This window comes from Peromyscus maniculatus, chromosome 12 (assembly GCF_049852395.1).
Source record: "Peromyscus maniculatus bairdii isolate BWxNUB_F1_BW_parent chromosome 12, HU_Pman_BW_mat_3.1, whole genome shotgun sequence".
Classification (NCBI taxonomy): Eukaryota; Metazoa; Chordata; class Mammalia; order Rodentia; family Cricetidae; genus Peromyscus; species Peromyscus maniculatus.
In genome coordinates, this window is record NC_134863.1 from 83,459,124 (window position 1) to 83,475,911 (window position 16,788).

Consider the following 16,788-nt stretch of genomic DNA (forward strand, 5'->3'; position numbering starts at 1 on the left):
TTATTTTTCTTGATGTGAAGTTAAATTTTGCTTCTTTCTGAATTCTTTTCTTACAGTTACAAAAATGCAACAGAATTTGATTTTGAAAAGGATAAATATGACATCAGAATTCCCGAGGATTTAGATGACATTGCAGGGAAGAAAGGGTACAAGAAACAAGAGAGGATGGACCAGATTGCCCCTGAGAGTGACTACTCCTTAAGGGTATGTACTCAGCTGTCGCTGGAAACCAGCACTCCGAAAGCACTGAGCTCTTAGCAGGCTTGCATTAGCCACTTGGGTTGTCTCTACTAAGTGTGTTAGACGTGAGTCAACATACTAACCTGCTCATTTGGGCACTGCTGGTTTTATTTGCTGTGAAAACCCTTCTTTAATAGGTGGGTTGGTGTATAGCTTAGTTGGTAAGTGCTTGCCTCGTATGCACAGGGCCCTGGGTTTGACCCTTGGTACCACATAAGCTGGGTATGGTGGTGCATACCTGTAATCCCAGAACAGGGGAGCTGAAGGCCAAAGGGTCAGGAGTTCAAGGTCATCCTTGCCTACAGAGTTGGAGGCCAGCCTGGGTTACAGGAGACACAGTCTCAGAGCAGGGAGGAGGCAAACCTTGTTTAAGTCTGAAGACATCAGTTCATATGGTGCTTTTGCTTCTCCACTCTATACTGCGTTCATTGGAGTTGGCCAATCCGTACATGTTAGGTTACCATACTGATGGATTCCAGTCACCGAACACCAAATCAGTGTTCTAAAAATGTGATGCTGTAGGATACACACCTAATACACCTTGATTTGTCTTCTAAAGCAACTCATTATTGACCAGATATATACAGTAGTGACATTTGTACTAAGCATCTCTTGAGGTTTGACTTCAGAAGTAGGGTTATGTTTGTGCGAGGAAGTGTGCTGGTTACTTTTCTCCCGGTGCAGACACCCTACAGTACGCTTGAAGGAGGAGGGTTTACTTCCGCTTACACTTGAGGAAGCTGTGATAGAAGGGAGAGGCAGAGGGGACAGAAGGAGGAAGATTTTGCTGAGCCAACTTTCTCCTTCTTACGTATTTTGAGACCCCAACCCAGGTGCCACCCACTTTTAGGGTGGATCTTTCCATGTAAATTAATCTAATGTAGAAAATCCTTACTGGCACCCCCAGAGATTTATCTCCAAGGTGACTCTCAGTCCTGTGCAGTTGACAGTGTGAATGTCACGTGTGCACTCACAAGGTGACTCTCAGTCCTGTTCAGTTGACAGTGTGAACGTCACGTGTGCACTCACAAGGTGACTCTCAGTCCTGTTCAGTTGACAGTGTGAATGTCACGTGTGTGCACTCACAAGGTGACTCTCAGTCCTGTTCAGTTGACAGTGTGAACGTCACATGTGTGCACTCACAAGGTGACTCTCAGTCCTGTGCAGTTGACAGTGTGAACATCACGTGTGCACACTCACAAATTGTAGTGCTGCGATGTTGTAACAGGATCAGTGTTTCTTGATTTGAATGAGAGCATACTAATCTTAGGCTTTTTGTGCTAAAGTTATTACATAATCCAAGCCAAGACTCTGACCTTTACAATGTACATTTTCTGAGGTCTCAGGTATACACAATAGCAAATACAAAATAACAGGATATACTGTTGGTCATATCCTGTTAAAGTCATGGTTAAGGGTGAACAGATCCCAAGCAGTGAGAGCAGACAGTTCACCTTGCAGTCCTTCAGAGACCATGGTGGGTTTTAGAAAAGACATCATTACCATGTCCTTGACATCAGAAGCCAGGGGAAAAGTAAGAAATGTTCAGATTTTACCTTTCTATAGAGTTTCATCTGTTCTCTGAATTATCCAACACATTTTGTTCAGAGATTTCTTACAGTAATGGGGAGACGGAAAAACATGTTTTAGCGTGTACTGGTTGTTTTTCAGTTTTCTAAGGTTTTCTTTGTTTCCTGGGTAGCCTGGACTGGCCTTCCATCTCAGTCTTCCTGTCTTGGCTTTTTAATTGCTGAGATCCAGGCATGTGCCATTATGCCAAGCTTAGGTTGTCCCGAGTTAAGTGAAGACAAGCTGGGCGTCGTGGCTCACATCTCTCTCTTTATCACTCTGGAAGCTCAGGCAAGAGGATTGCTCTTAGCTCAAGGCTGGCCTGGACTGCAGAGTGAGTCCCCATTTCAAAAATCTTTCCCCCAAAAAGAAAAGGAATGAAAACATGCTCTGAGCTGGGCTCACTGGAGAGACATAGAGGCAGAGGATGAGTGTACACAGTCGTTCTCAGCTACATGGAAATAAATTGGAGTCGAGGCCTCCCGAGAAAAACACCTGCCAAGCTGACAACGTTCTCCTGTTTGAGTTCCAGATCGCTTGTTACTTTTTGCCTAATACATTGTTTTAGTTTGTCTTTAAATTATAATACCAATAATGAAAGGTCAGGGTCAGGAAATGTCCTTTTTGGTACCTTTGTATGTTTTTTTTTTCCTCATCCATTTATTTGTTGTTGTTTTTTTAACTTAAAAAAAAAAATATTCTTTGGCCAGGCAGTGGTGGTGTATGACTATAATCCCAGCACTTGGGAGGCAAAGGCAGGCAGATCTCTGACTTCAAGGCCAGCCTGGTCTGCAGAGCAAGTTCGAGGACAGCCAAGGCTACAAAGAGAAACCCTATCTCAAAAAACGCCTTCCCCCAACAATTCTTTGAGAATATGTACATGTATGCAGTGTCTTTTGTTCATATCCATCCCTTCTCTTCCCCTTTGTTCTTTTGAAGCAGGGTCTCTTCGCATGCTGGCCTCAAACTTACTCTGTACTAAAGCTGACCTTGAGCTCTGATTCTCCTCCCTCTACTTCACAGGGTGGGTATAGGTGTGAGCTTTCACTCCTGGTTCTTGTTGGGACCAAGCCAATCCAAGGCCTTCTGAGAGGTCCTGAAGAAAGGACAAAGGGAATACTGTGTCCTTGCCTACAATCAGACTTGGCAAGGTCTGGTTTGGGGCTGGGGACATGGCCTCTAGGGAGTCAAGGTTTTGTGGGAACCCAACTTTTACCCCTGAAGGGCGGTGGCTCTTAGTCCCTGAGACATGCTGGTCTGTGACACACTTAAGATGTCGTGTGTTCCCTTTGCACAACCAGACTTGATTAGTCCAGCTGACCTTGTCGCGTTTTCCCTGTAACAGTGCATGGGAGGCTGTGCTGCTTAATAAACTTGCTGGCATGAGCCGTCAGCTTTATTTTCTCATCCTGGCCCTCCTCTTTGACATCTTGAAGTTTAGACCCTCCTTCCTGCAGGTTTCAGTCAGGTATATGTGAACATTTTCTAAAAACTTTAAATAAAGCCATGCAGTAGTGCACACCTTTAATCCCAGCACTCAGGAGGCAGAGGCAGGTGGATCTCTGTGAGTTCTAAGGCCAGGACAGCCAGGGCCACACAGAGAAATCCTGTCTCGAAAAACAAAACAAATTTTAAATATTTATACATAGCACTTGACAATTTGGGTTCAGTAATGTGTCAGTATCTATGTACATTTTTCACTGGTCTTAGTGTCATTGAGTGTCACTGCTCTAGAAGTGGTAGGACCTGGGAGAAGGAGAGATAAATGAAGAGACTAAAGTCTCATGCAATAGCCAACTTTATTCAGAGCCTCAGACAGTTTATATTCTGAGGGTTAGTATGCCTTTAACCCAGCACTCAAGCGGCAGAGGTAGGTGGATCTCTGAGTTCAAGGACAGCCAGAGCTACACGGAAAAACCCTGTCCCAAAGAAACAAAAAATTCTCATGAGTTCAAGCTGTATACAATCCCAAGGACAAGCCACCACAGGGCAAAAACATTTTCCCGTAGAGGCAAACATCTAAAGGGTAGTTTAAACATTTAATTGAATAACAGCAGCAAGCAGTAGTCAATAATCTGAAGTCAACTCACTCCTCTCCCTGCAACCGGGAGGACCATGAAAGCACATGCCAAAAACAGTTTCTCCTGAAGAAACTGAAGTCACAAGACTCTTGTGTAAGTGTTCTCACAAGCGTGAAGTATTTTCCTCACACGGCTCCATTCCTGAATTGTGTTCTGACAATTGAACTTGTTTTGGAGAAAGATCTCACTGGGTGGCCACAAAGTGGAGATCCTCCTGCTTGGGCTCTGAGTGTTGGAATTTGTAGGTGTGCTGGTGCACCCCCGAACTGCTCCTCGAGGAGGTAGAAGCCGTCTTTAGCTATATGTTGAGTTCTAGGTAGCTTGTTGATACAGACATGTATTATATAGAAATGATAGGATAAGAAGGTAGATTATTGAATCTACTCTAAAAAAATAGAAATGATAGGATAAAAGGGTATTGAATCTACTCTGAAAAGAAAAAAAGAGGATATAGATATAAGATAAAAGATAGGTTATTGAATCTACTAAAAAAAAAAAGATATAGAAATAATAGGATAAGCCGGGCGGTGGTGGCACATGGATTTAACCCCAGCACTTGAGAGGCAGAGCCAGGCAGATCTCTGTGAGTTTGAGGCCAGCCTGGTCTACAGAGTGAGATCCAGAACAGGCTCCAAAACTACAGAAAAACCCTGTCTTGAAAAACAACAAAAAAACAAAAAGTAATAGGGTAAAAGGGCAGATTATCCAACCTGCTCTGAAAAGCAAAGGAGGAGGAGATAGATATAAGATAAGAGGGTAGATTATTGAATTTACTTTTAAAAAGGAACTACTAATTTTACATATTTTTCATTGGATTGAGTTTTTGTATATTGTATACAAATTTTGTATATTGATACACATTTGAGGTAAATTGTTAGAATATACTGTACATACACTTCTAATCTTGTTCAGGTATTGGGGAATCACACGCCTTTAATCCCAGGAAGTGATGCCTGGGCAGAGAAAGCTATATAAGGCGTGTGGAGACAGGAGCAGAGGCTTTTCAGGCTGAGGAGTGCTGGAGGTGAGGTGTGGTGGTGGCTTGTTCCCGGTCTCTCTGAGCTTCCAGCATTATCTGGATCCGGGATTTTTATTAAAAGACCATTTTTAGAAATTCGTATTGCAGTTTGTGCTATTTTGAGACCCTGTCTCAAAAAAAAATTCTTTTGAAATCAGAATAACTAATGTCGTTTCGTGTTTTCACTGCTTGATACTTGATGGAACCCAGGGCCTCCTACATGTTCAGTGCACACCTTTTTCATGAACTATACCCCACCTCTGTATCTGTGTTGCTTGAGTGAGGAGTTAAGGCGTTCGTTACCACATTCATATCTGAGTACTACTGAATCCATCTGTGAATAAGTCTTTGGAAAAGACAGATTTTGCTTTGTTTCTTTCCAGGCTTACTGCAGTATTTTATACCTAAAGCCACGAATGCAGATCATCCTGCGTGGACAGAAAGTGAAGACACAGCTGGTCTCCAAGAGCCTTGCCTACATTGAACGTGATGTGTACCGGCCTAAATTTCTAGTATCCTTCATGTCTGAGCTGTGCAGACGGGGACGCACAGTCAGAGTCAGCTGTTCTTTCCCTCTCCGTCCCTGGGACGTTACGGAGTTAGGTTCATTTGTGTGTTCGTAAGTGGGTGCATGGAGATGAGGACGGCTTGCAGGGGCCCTCCTCTTTGACCGTGGGCCCCAGGGGTGGAAGTCCGTGTGTTAGCCAGGCTCGTGGCCAGTCCTGCCCGCTGCTCCATCTCACGAGCCCTCCCCACAGCAGTCTGGTCTCCAGATTTGCTTTCTGTGTGTACTTTGGCACGTACTTATTCTTAATAGATTTATATATTTTCATTTTATATGTATGGATGTGTTGCCTGCATGTGTGTATATCACGCGGGTGCCTGGTGTTCAAGGAGGCCAGTGGCGTGTGAAATCCCCTGGGACTGAGATGGCTGTAAGGCGCCATGTAGATGCTGAGACTCAAACTTGCATCCCATGGAAGGAGAGCGTCTCTGCAGTCCCTGTATGTCGGGGTTTATTAGTATACAGAAAGAGTCATGCAAGGGGATGAAGTGTTATGCTCAGAATTTTCCTTAATATTTCAAGACTAGAACAGTGAGAATTACTTTTGGGTTCAACTGCAGAAATAAAGATCATTATGGGATAATGATGTATCACAAAAATAGACTCATCAAGGCTTATGAAAAAGTGGGATGTCAGTTAAAGGTAAGGTTTATATTTGAAAAAAAAATGATTTTAGCAAAAGAATAATTTATTTTTTGCTCATGGCTTTTTAGGTGTCAGTCTTTTTGGAGGTGGGAAGGGGTGTTTGCTTTCTGACAGGGTCCCTCTATGTGTCCCTGGCTGTACTGAAACTCATTGTGTAGACCAGGCTGCCCTTGAACTCACAGAGATCCACCAGCCTCTGCCTCCCGAGTGCGGGGATTAAAGGTGCGTGCACTACACCTGGCTGGATATCAGTCTTTTAAAGCAGCTTTGGCCTGTCATTGGCCGTGGTCACTTGTCATTTGGTTCTCCATCCTACAAGAGAGACGGAGGATTTACTTTATCTTACAGATTTGGAGTTGGGGACTAATAAGTAGTTTGCCCCAGACTTAGGGAGTGTGGTTCTCAGACGCAGAGGTATATCTCTGGGTTGAGTTGTTTGGAGGGAAGTTTGGGTGTTTTGTCTTGTGTGTGTGTGTGACCATCTCACTATGTATCACAGGCTGGTCTCAAACTAAGCTAGCATGACTCCTGTAGATGCCAGTCTCTCAACTGCCTTTGGATATGGGTCACGTGGTTAATGAAATGAATTAGATTGGTGTTCGTTTGTTGTTGAACTTGGCTGTTTCTATTGGTATTTATGGAACCAGCCTGAAAAGCAGTAGCTGATAGGTTAGAACTGCCCTCCTCCCATGTGAGGCTGCAGGTTAGGCTTGGTACCAGGGGCCTGTTCCCCGAGCCATTTTTCTAGAATTACTGCCCTTTTAAGTAACTTTCATTGTTGTAATATTAGTTTAGGTTTTTAGTCATAACCCACCATGTAGTTTGTTCTGCATACATCAGAGCGTCTCTATTTTCTAGTATTGGGTGATAATCATGAGCACACACGGCCCTTTTAAAGGTGAGTTGTTTGATTTAGATAAGGACTCTCGTGGCACAGGGGCCGTGTTAACCTGTGTGCCTTTCCAGCTTTGCATGGGCTGCTGAAGTGAGCATGTGGGAAGGGTTCAGGCGCGCTTTCTCTTTGTCCCCAAGTATTTCGGTTTCATTCTTTTCAATTTATTCGGAGTTCCTGTAGAATGTATTATACGTTCTGACGACATCGTAGTGTGGATTCGTTTAGACTTGTTTGTGCCAGGTGTAAGAAGGAGACATGGACTACAAGCTGCAGGTGCCTGTGGTACAGTGGTTTACAGGTGGCAGCAGGGTGAGGGCTGCTGGTGTGGGTGCACCGACACCAGGACTGTGCTCACCCGTGGCTGTGCTTGTGAAAGTCCCTGCACTGAATTCCGTGTGGTCCTTTCCTTTGTTAGTTTGCTCACAGTTCTCATCTAGACGGACACCTGCCAGGAGTGGGTGTGGAAGAAGCTCCAATATATCCAGGAATTAACTTAATAAAAAACACTAAGTACTTACCAGGAAAGTTCAGGGGAGTCATATAAAGTGTAAGAAAGCAGTTTATGATGTAAATCTTTGTTGAAGGATATAGTAAACATGTGTTATGTCTGAAATACTGTTTCATTATATTTCAGGCAAACAACATGGGCGTTGGAGTGGTTGGAATTATAGAATGTAATTTCCTTAAGCCAACTCATAATAAGCAGGATTTTGACTATACTAATGAGTACAGGTATGTTGCCCATTTATATACTAATGTTCTGAGCAAACGTGTTCCTGAGATGGCTGGAATATTCACCCCTTTAGCCAGAGGACATATTTGAGATGGGGTAGATCTGTGTAGACGGGCCTTGGACTAGCTATGTACTCTACTCTGCCTTGAACTTCTGACAGTCCTTCCTACACCTCCCAAATGCTGCAGCTACAGGTAGGTACCCCAGTATCCACAGGCAGAGATTTGCTCTATTTTCTGTATCATGTTGAGATACAGAATTGTATATTCTTCTCATGGTGGGATAGATGACAAATTCTGAGATGGAAGAGAAGACCAGCCCCTTTCCTATATGAGTTACTCACTGTTTTAAAGTTCTGTAGTGTAGGGCTTCTCTCCTTTTTATTTTCTAAATATGTATACATATGTGTGTCTGTGTGGATCTGTGCACATGTGAATGCAGATGTCCACGGAGTCCAAAAGAAGGGTTGGATCCCTTGGAGCTGAAGTTATAGGAGGTTGTAAGCCATCTGATTTCGGTGCTGGGAACCGAACTCGGGTCATCTGCAAGAGCAGTAAGCTCTCTTACCCTTTGAACCATCTCTCCAGCCCCATACATTTTCTTTCTGGATGTCTTTTTATTTGCTATGACCAAAGCAATTTATAAAAGAAAGCATTTAATTTGGGGCTTACAGTTCAGAGGTTAAATCCATGACCATCACGAGTGGGACCATGATGGCAAGTAAGCACAGCACTGGAGCAGTGACGAAGCTTCATCTGCCCACAAGCACAGGGCAGAGAAGAAAGCCAACTGGGAAGTGTTGTGAGCTTTGGAAACCTCAGCGCTCACCCACCAGTGACACACCTCCTCCAAGGCCACGCTTTTCTAATCCTTCCCAAATAATTCCACCAATTTAGGAGCCAAGTATTCAAACATAAGAGCCTAGGAGAGCTGTTCTCATTCAGTTCACCACAGTCCACTCCTTGGCCCAGGTAGGGTCATAGCTATAATGCAAAGTTCATTCAGTCCACCTTCAAAAGTCCCTGTAGTCTTTCACAGTCTAGCACAGGTCAAAAGTTCATTCTCTTCTGAGACTCAGGCAATCTTTTAAAAACCCCTGGAAAATAAGAAAAAGCAAACTGTGTTCTTCCACAAAATATAGGTTGTCATTCAAAAGCAAGGAGTAAGGAAGGGTGCAGAGAAGAAGTAAATACTGGACCAAAACAAGATCCAAACCTATCTTGGCAAACTTCAATCCTATAGCTTTATGCCTGATGTCACAAGGCTTAGATAGCTTTTCTCTTTCAGCAGTTTGTTTGTTTTTGAGAAGGAGCTTCTCTCTGTAGTCCTTGCTGTCCTGGAGCTTGTTGTGTAGAGCAGGCTGTCCTCGAACTCACAAAGATCCTCTTGCCTCTACTGGAATTAGAGGCTTTGTTGACTGCAACACACTTCTCCCTCTCGGGCTGGTTCCACACCCTGTCTGCACTCTCCATGGCAGACACTCCACAGATGGCCCCTCTAACATCCAAGGGTCTCCAGCACAATCCAGACTTCACTTGGACAGCTTCACACAGTGTCCTCTTCGGGCCTCCATATAGGGATTTCCTGCAATACAGCTGGTTTCAGCAGCTTTCCTTAACTGAGGAAGAAGTTTCCACAGTTCCTTCACCCCACTTTGCCTCTGCTTCCTGCTTGGGATGGAGACTGACCCCTCCCTGAAATTCATTTGCATAAGTGTGGTGATATTGTGTCCCCTAATATATTGTGCACCTGAAGAAACTTATCTGGGGTCAGGGAACAGAACAGCCACTAGCTAGACATAGAGACCAGAAAACGGTGGCGCTCACACACACCTTTAGCCTTTCAGAATTTACACCAATAGCTGGCACCCAGTTTTTTTATTAATTAGACCCTTTACGATTCATATTACACATAAGTTTTCCTTTGTTGCTTCTTTTTAGGAACAGACAGTTCCTAGGCCTTTTCATTGTACAGTTGGAAGGTTAGCTAGGTGGTATCTGCTTAAGAATAATTGCTAACCCTGGTGGTGGTGGTGCTCGTGCCTTTAACTCCAGCACTCTGGAGGCAGAATCTCTCTGAGTTCAGCCTGGTCTACAAAGTGAGTTCCAGGACAGGCTCCAAAGCCTGTCTAGAAAAACGAGGAAAAAAAAAATAACGGATAAGCTGGGCATCGTAGCACATATTTATAGTCCTAGCACTGAGGAGGCAGAGGCAGGCAGATTTCTGTGAGTTCCAGGACAGCCTGGTCTACATAGTGATTTCTAAGTCACAGAGACACAGAGAACCTGTCTCAAAAAACCAAAAGAAACAAACAGTCACTAATAACCATGTTAATGTTAGGCTATCTTGAAATCTCCCCTGCCAACAAAATTATTCTGAAGATTTTCAATTTAGCCTCAGGCATATTCTTAGGACAAGGGCAAAAAACACCCAGATTCTTGGCCCAATTATTAAATGAATGGTCACTAGCCCAGCTGTAACATTGTTCCTTCTGTATCCTCTTGAGCTGCGCCCCAGTAGTCCATATTGCTCTCAGCCTTGCTGGGCACAGCTGGGCACAGCTGGGAGCACTTGCCTTCAGACCAGAAGTTCAGTAACAGTGAAGACATAAAAATGCTTCAGCATAAAATAAGCACAGAGTCCTCACTGTCCCGGACTGGATTTGGAGTGGAAAGCATGCCGACCGACATGGGCACACCAGCAAGTGTGTAAGATACAGTGAGACAGGAGGACGCCAGCATGGGTCTGTGTCCGCGGTCACAGTGAGAAAGATATGAGGCAGACCTGTAATCCCGTGCTGAAGAGGCTAAGGCAAGGGAACCTGTGAGCTGAGGCAGCTTCGAGACTGAGGCCCTGATGGGAGTTGACTGGGAAAAAAGCACTTGCTGCCACGTCTGCTGCTCTGAGTTTGATTTCTGGAATCCACACGGTAGCTGGAGAGAACCAACTCCTCCAAGTTGTCTGACCTCTAAAGGGCATCATGCTGTGTACACACACACACACACACAGAGTAAGTAAATGTAATAAAAATTTAAGAATTAGGGTCTGTCTCCAAAAAAGACCATTAAGAGGGTAACAGAACTAATTTTCACAGACTCAGAAAATAAGTAATATTTTCTAAGTGCAAACATTTAAGGAAGATGTGTTATGAATCTCACAAACTCTTTGGAAGCTATTATGAAAGTACATAGCCTTGATAATAAACCCAGGCACACTGTGAAAAGAAGGTTATATGGACCGGTTACTTTTTTAAAATAGTAGCAAATACTATTAAAACCAAAGGGGTTATATTCTGAGAGATTACTGGTAAAAATTGTTTTATGTTGATTTATTTTGAGCATCTGTGTGGTTCACAAGGAAGTCAGTAAGTTCAGGGAGTCAGCTATCTATCACCCTACACCCTAAGGGGCCATCAGGATCAGTGACAAACACTTCTGTGTGATATCAGGACCCCGATGGGTAGTTTCAATACTGAAAAACCAGCGTCATTGATCACATTGATTGAAAAAAAGCAAAAATACCAGGTGTCTTCATATCCATGGGGAAGTGTACTTCATTAAGTTTAGTACCTGTTTGTGAAGTTTTTGGGTTTTTTTTTTTTTTTTTTTTTTTTTTTTTGGCTTGGTTTTATGTTTTATGTGCTCTTCATTAAGTTCAGAACCCATTTGTGAACTTTTTGTTTTGGGTTTTTTGGCTTGTTGTTTGCATGTTTATTTGTTTATTTTATGTGTGGGGTGTTTTGCCTGCATCTATAATTATGTACCATTCGTATGTCTAATGCCTGTGGAAGCCAGAAGGTGGCTTTGGAGCCCCTGGAACTGGAGTTATGGATGGTTATGAGCCACCGTGTGGGTGCTGAGAGTCAAACCTGAGTCCTGTGGAAGAATAACAGTGTTCTAACCACTGAGATATCCCTCTAGCCTCGTTTATTGAGACAGGGTCTCACTATGTAGCTTTGGCTGGCCTAGAACTTGTTATGCAGACGAGGCTGGCCTCAGACTCCAAGATCAGCCTGCCTTGGCCTCCTAAGTTGCTGGGATCTAAGGTGTATACCGTAACCAGCCCCCATTTGTGAGGTTTTTAAAGGAACCACTTATAACCAAGGGCATGCTAAGCCGAGTTAATTTATAAAGGAAGTGAGTAACATTTCTAATGGCAATTTAGTGGTAGGTTTCCTCTAACAGTGAGAATGAATGAGAATATCAGCTGTTCACCATTGTTCCAGGGGCAGTAGCTGACATAATCCAGGGAAGGTAAATGAAGCGCAAGCCTGGCAACCCAAGTTTGATCCCCAGAGCCTGTGTTAAAGGAGGGAGGAGAACACTCCTGGAAGTGGTCCTCTGACTTCAACATCTATACCCACACACGCATCGTACATTAATATAAGTCATTTAATTCAAATATTAGAAACTGGAAAGAAAAATAACAATTAGCTGGGCTGGTGACTCACACCTATAATCCCAGTAACAGGGAAGCTGAGGCAGGAGAATTTAATGCAAGACTCCTCTGGTCTTCAGAATGAGGTGTGAGACTCTAGCTCAATAATAATAATAGTAGTAGTATTAGAGTAAGGGGAAAAATATCACCTTTATGAAGAGTCTGTTATCTGAGAGTACGGAGACATATAAATTAAACCATAAAACATTGTGGAATGGAATTGAAGGTGATTCCTTGAAACACATTTGTGTTGGCGTCAGTATTTAATAAGCCTGTTTTATATTCTGTCCACTAAGTCCCTACAGAAGAAAGCACATGGACTAATTTTGAATGTTTATGAATTGTTGGTGTGTTTTTGTTTATTTGTTTTGGGTTGTTTTGTTTTGTTTTGAGACAGGGTTTCTCTGTTTCAGCCCTCACTATCCCAGAACTCTTTGTAGACCAGGCTGGACTAGAACTCAGAAAGATGTACTTGCCCAGTCCTGGGATTAAAGGCACGTACCACCATGCCCAGCTTTTTCATTGTTGGGATTTTCTTCTCTTCACAGTATTCCTTTAATCGTTGCTAGATTGCACTAAACTTGTAGTAACTAAGAAGTCTATTTTAGTGGGATGATGGACAGATGGTCTAAAACTAGATGGCCTTTTATGCCTCTGAGCATTCGGTTTATTTCAGAGGTTATAGCGTAGTAGGAAAGGGATTGTCTGTAAAAATGTTGGTTTGTGGCAGTACTGGCTCAAGCTTGCTGGGCAGGTGCTCTACCACTGATTCCATCCCAGTTAGGCAGGTTCTTTATGTAGGACCAAAAACATTGGTAGCATAGACAAAAATTAAAAAATGGAAAGGACCTGGTAGATGTTGACACATGTAACAGGGTTGGCATTCTTAAATCACTTGATAGCTGTGGGATTATTGGCTATTGTTGAAAACCAGTAGTCTATTATATTATATATTATAGTAATTATATAATAATATAATTAATTTTATAATTATAATCATATAGTATAATATAATTTATATATTAATAATATAATATAATGATATAATTAATTATATAATAATTATATATTATATTAACTGTATATTAATATACATCCTTTGAAGCCGTGTTCCCACTAAGAAGAAAGGAATGTAGTTCAATAGCTTGAGTTATGTGAGTGATGATAAAAAGATACAGGTGTGACTTTAGGAAGATGAGCTGTCATTAGGGCATCTGTGTATCGGTGACAGAAACACTTCCTGAGGGGTCAAAACAAAGCCTCCAGCCGGGCATTGAGTGGGAATAAGTTACATGGTGATAGTTCTCAGAAGCAGGGAGAGGTGTTATCTTTGAGTTCATGGTCAGCCTGGTCTACATAGTTAATTTCTGGATGAAAAATTGGGAAAAGAAAGAAAGAAAGAAAAAGCTGTGAAACAGTGACTTTATTAGTTAGGATTGAAATGCAAGGGTCTTCTGGTTCTCTCGGTATATTGCTTTGCAGCTGTACTGGCTAGTTATGTGTGAACTCGACAGAAGCTAGAGTCATCAGAGAAGAAGGAGCCTCAGTTGAGGAAATGCCTCTGTGAGACCTCACTGCAAAGCATTTTCTCATTTAGTGATCAATGAGGGGCGGCCCAGCCCATGGTGGGTGGTGCCATCCCTGGGCTGGTGGTCCTGGATTCTATAAGAAAACAGGCTGAGCAAGCATGGGGAGCAAGCCAGTAAGCAGCACTCCTCCATGGCCTCTGCATCAGCTCCCGCCTCCAGGAATTCCTGAGTTCCTGTCTTGACATAGTCCAGTGAAGGACTATGATCTGGAAGTGTAAGCCAAATAAACCCTTTCCTCCCCAACTTGCTTTTTGGTCATGGTGTTTTGTCGCAGCAGTAGAAACCCCAACTAAGACAATAGTGTGCATCTCAGCAGTGGTAGCTCCTAGTATCCTACTGCTCTTTCTTCTGGGTGTTCGTACATATTAGATGAGTGCACTATTGCTGAGCTGTGCCTCCAGTCCTCCCTGTCCCTTTCCCTCACTTTTTGCATTACCCCCCCCCAATAATCTAGGAATTGACAACAATCTTTGCAGAAAGAAAGGTGGCATACTTGAATGTTTTTATTAGTGATACAATTGGAGGTTTTTGTTTCTGCTCACAATATTGTTATAATCATTGTTAGATTACCTTTGTTTTATGTTTACTTTTAAAAAATTGATCTTGAATTGATGTTTTATTTTTTTCTTGAATTAATGTTATGATTTATTTTTTTAAGGCTTACAATACTAGCATTAGGAGAAAAGCTGAATGATTACTGGAATGAAATGAAAGTGAAGAAAAATGCAGAATACCCTCTAAATTTGCCGGTCGAAGACATACAGTAAGTACTGAGTGCTAGGTCCTTTTAAAGGTGACGGTGCATCTGTGGGTTTGCACAAACATAGGGCTCACACAAGAAAGTAAATAAACATACGCCACAGTAGTGAGTGGATGTCTATTTATTTCATGTGTACGCGTACTTTGCCTGCATGTATGTTTTTGTGCACCACTTGTATTCCTGGCTGGAGAGGGTGTTGAAGGACCTGGAGCTGGAGAGATTACTCAGTGTTAAGAGCTGTTCCAGAGGACCCAGCTTTGACTCCCAGCACCACCTACCTGGTGGTTCAGCAACAGTCTAACTCAGTCCCAGGGAATCCTACACCCTCTTGTGGCCTCTCTGGGCACCAGGCACTCACCTGGTGCATAGATATACATGCAGGCAAAACTCTCATACATATAAAATGAAACAATAAAGTAAAAGAAAAACAATTGTACAGTATGATGCCTGGCATGTGCTCATTAGTACATGTAGCACATACTAATAATTCTACAAATGAACAGTGAGTAAAATCCCTGTGCAGTGATAGGCAACATTAGAAAGATACTGGGCCTGTGCCTTTGTGAGTATGAAAGACCTTGCCAGGATTTGGAATCCTAGAAATCTTAGGGAACAAGGGTTATTAGGTTAGTTTGCTTTCTTAATTTTGTAAACATTGAGTTCATTTGAACTTGTACGTTCATGAGGCCTTGTTTATACAGAGTACCTGTTCTGCATCTGTGCTTCACCCTGGGCCCATGCTGGGCAAGCATGCCAGTGAGCTGTAGTTCAGCTCTTGTGGCCTGCAACAAGGACCCATTAAGCTTACTTTGGCTTCAAATTTGCCCCCCAAGTGCTGGGATGAAAGGCGTGTGCCCCATTCTCTGCTTCTACCCACTGTTTAAAACTATTGAAAAGTTATTGGTGAGGGGCTAGAGATAGCTCAGGCAATACAGTGCTTGCTGGCAAGTATGAGGATCTGAGTTTGATTCTAGAACCCAGGTGTGACAGCTGGGCATGGGAACATGCACTTGTAATCCTTGCCTACATGGCCCACGAGAGAACTGCCTCAAAAACCTAGGGTGGATGGTGTTGCTAAAGAAAGACACTGCAGGTCGACCTCTGCCTTCCACGAGCACATGTGCACACACAAGCATACGTGCACACAAACATTCACAACAAAGAAAATGTTATTGGTGAGTCAGCTCTGTGATTCAGTACTCAGTGATCAGAGAATAGAGGACGAAGAATTTGAAGCTAACTGGGCATGGTGACATACACCTTTAATTTCAGTATTCAGGAGGCCGAAGTAGGTGGGCCTCTGAGGTGAGGCCACCCTGGTCTACAGAGTTTGAAGTCAGTCTAGAGTTGAAAACCTTAAGAAAGTCCTGTGTAAAATGTGTCTTCATAATTTTTTTAAAATGTTTTACCTAAGTATATGGTTGTTTTGCTTGCATGTCTGTGTAGCTCATGAGTGTCTGGTGTCCACCTCGCTGTTGGATGCCCTGGAACTGGAGTCCCAGGTGGTTGTGCATTACAAGTGTGTGCTGAGACTTGTACTTGGGTCTCCTAGAAAGAAGCAATTGTTCTTATCCAATGAGTTCTCTCTCTAGCTGGCTGTGTACACCTCTTCCTAAGACAACCTCCCTCCCCCTCTCCCTCACTTTCCTCCTTGTCTTTCAAGACAGGGTTTCTCTAGGTAGCCCTGGCTGTCCTGGAACTTGGTCTGTAGGCCAGGCTGGCCTCAACTCAGATCTGCCTTCCTCTGCTGCCTACCAAGTGCTGGGGTTAAAAGTGTACACTATCACCACCTCCCACCCTCACCTCCCAAGACAGGGCCTCATTATAGCCCTGGGTGGCCTAGAACTTACTGACATTCTTCTGCCTTCCAAGGGCTAGGAGTAAAGAGACATTTGTTCTATTAAAACGGTATGTGACCTTAACTCTGCAAAGTTGCCCACTTTAAAAACTTCATTATACATTAAATACAGTTTGATCACACAGTTTTCAGGATTGGAGATAAGGAAATATTTAGTGTGGAAACAATGTAGAAAATAAATGGAATACTTGAATCCATAATTCCATTTTAATATTTTGTTTTTGTTTTGTTAAAGGAAGCGCCCTGATCAGACATGGGTTCAGTGTGATTCTTGTCTAAAGTGGCGAAAATTACCAGATGGAATAGATCAGCTTCCAGAGAAATGGTACTGCTACAATAACCCTGACCCACAGTTCAGGTACCAACCAGACGGCAGTGCCCTTCCTGAGAGGCAGACA

General features: G+C 43.0%; 1 protein-coding gene across 10 annotated transcripts in view; it reads left to right on the plus strand.

Moving 5' to 3' along the window:
• The window catches only part of Morc3 (MORC family CW-type zinc finger 3), a 46,650-nt gene that overhangs the window by 15,621 nt on the left and 14,241 nt on the right, over positions 1–16,788 (plus strand). For all 10 annotated transcript variants that reach the window (XM_076549247.1, XM_076549239.1, XM_076549242.1 and 7 more), the window contains 6 exons: positions 57–204; positions 5,292–5,420; positions 5,996–6,115; positions 7,648–7,745; positions 14,431–14,535; positions 16,626–16,748. In XM_076549247.1, coding sequence (XP_076405362.1) covers positions 57–204; positions 5,292–5,420; positions 5,996–6,115; positions 7,648–7,745; positions 14,431–14,535; positions 16,626–16,748 — 723 coding nt within the window. The remainder of the gene's footprint in view (positions 1–56; positions 205–5,291; positions 5,421–5,995; positions 6,116–7,647; positions 7,746–14,430; positions 14,536–16,625; positions 16,749–16,788) is intronic.